Raw genomic sequence first — 1122 nt, forward strand, 5'->3', positions numbered from 1 at the left:
ATTACACCTGAGGGGAGGATAAGCAGATTATTCTAGAAACAGACACTGCTGCACATTCTTCATAAATTAGCACCCACAGAAGGGTAGACCAAACAGGTTATCCTCAATCAGCTGGCATCAATATTTAATTATTTTTCACAGTTCTGTCATTTTTTTGTTTTTCTATGAGATTTGAGGTTGTTCTGTGATTTTTGTCAGAATTACCAATGCACAAAGGCCAGAATGTATTTGGAGAATAGAAAGGCTATTTTTGTCTTTTGGATTTTTCTCCAAGTTCAAGGCACCAAAGGTAAGTTGTTTAAATGTTTATTTTTTAATTGCTTGTCTCTAAAATGTACTTGTAGAATTGCACATTCACAATCAATAAGGTCACAACTTTATCTCAGAGGGCTGATATATGGTAGGCCCTAAAGAAATACTCCTTGGTTGGTTGATTCAATTAATGGTTATTAGAGATGATTTTCATTTGATTTAATATTTACAACATAGTCTAAAGTACAATGTATGTTAACAAAATAGGAGAGATGAATGCATCCTATGTGCTGTCACAAGACATTCAATATGATTCATATGTTTAATATCAACATTAGTAGGTCCCTGAAACTAATTCCATATATTCACCTAAACTCGACAAATAAAAATCTAAAAATAATGTATTAAGTCATTTATGATCTGGCAAAAAATGTATTTCTTACATTGTCACGATGAAATCATGAGTTGCTTTCCCTTAGAAAATAGGAAACGCTGTCATCTTCAGAATTCACAATGACAACCAACTTAGAAGCTTGGTTGTTTTCCAGCTTTCCAGTTCTTTGCATAAAGAACTAGGTGGTGTAGATTATTATGGTAAGTCAACTGAATCTGAAGTGAAAGCAAGCCATGAAACAGGCATTTGTAAGAAAAATAATGTACTTTTTTAAAAACCTATTGAAGAAAGCTTGACTTTTATAAAAAATAAGTGTAATCATTATAACATATTCAATCTTTTCAAGACATTTGAAATCAATAATGTTCAGTTCTTCTTTAAGGATGAAATAGCTTCAAACAATGAATATTTTAACTGAAGTATTGGTTTGAAAAGTCAATGGAAAAGCAAAATAAATAGTTACTGTGTGTGTAAGT

The 1122-nt window shown here is 31.4% G+C and overlaps 1 protein-coding gene across 1 annotated transcript in view; it reads left to right on the forward strand.

Annotated features, from left to right (window-relative positions):
• Positions 1 to 222: 222 nt before the first annotated feature.
• IMPG1 (interphotoreceptor matrix proteoglycan 1) overlaps positions 223 to 1122 on the forward strand; it is a 128111-nt gene continuing 127211 nt past the window's right edge. The window contains 1 exon segment of the mRNA XM_012809515.1: positions 223 to 289. Within this exon segment, the coding sequence (XP_012664969.1) occupies positions 223 to 289 (67 nt within the window).

The sequence above is a fragment of the Otolemur garnettii genome, unplaced genomic scaffold (assembly GCF_000181295.1).
Source record: "Otolemur garnettii isolate 467f Iridium unplaced genomic scaffold, OtoGar3 scaffold00107, whole genome shotgun sequence".
Lineage (NCBI taxonomy): Eukaryota > Metazoa > Chordata > Mammalia > Primates > Galagidae > Otolemur > Otolemur garnettii.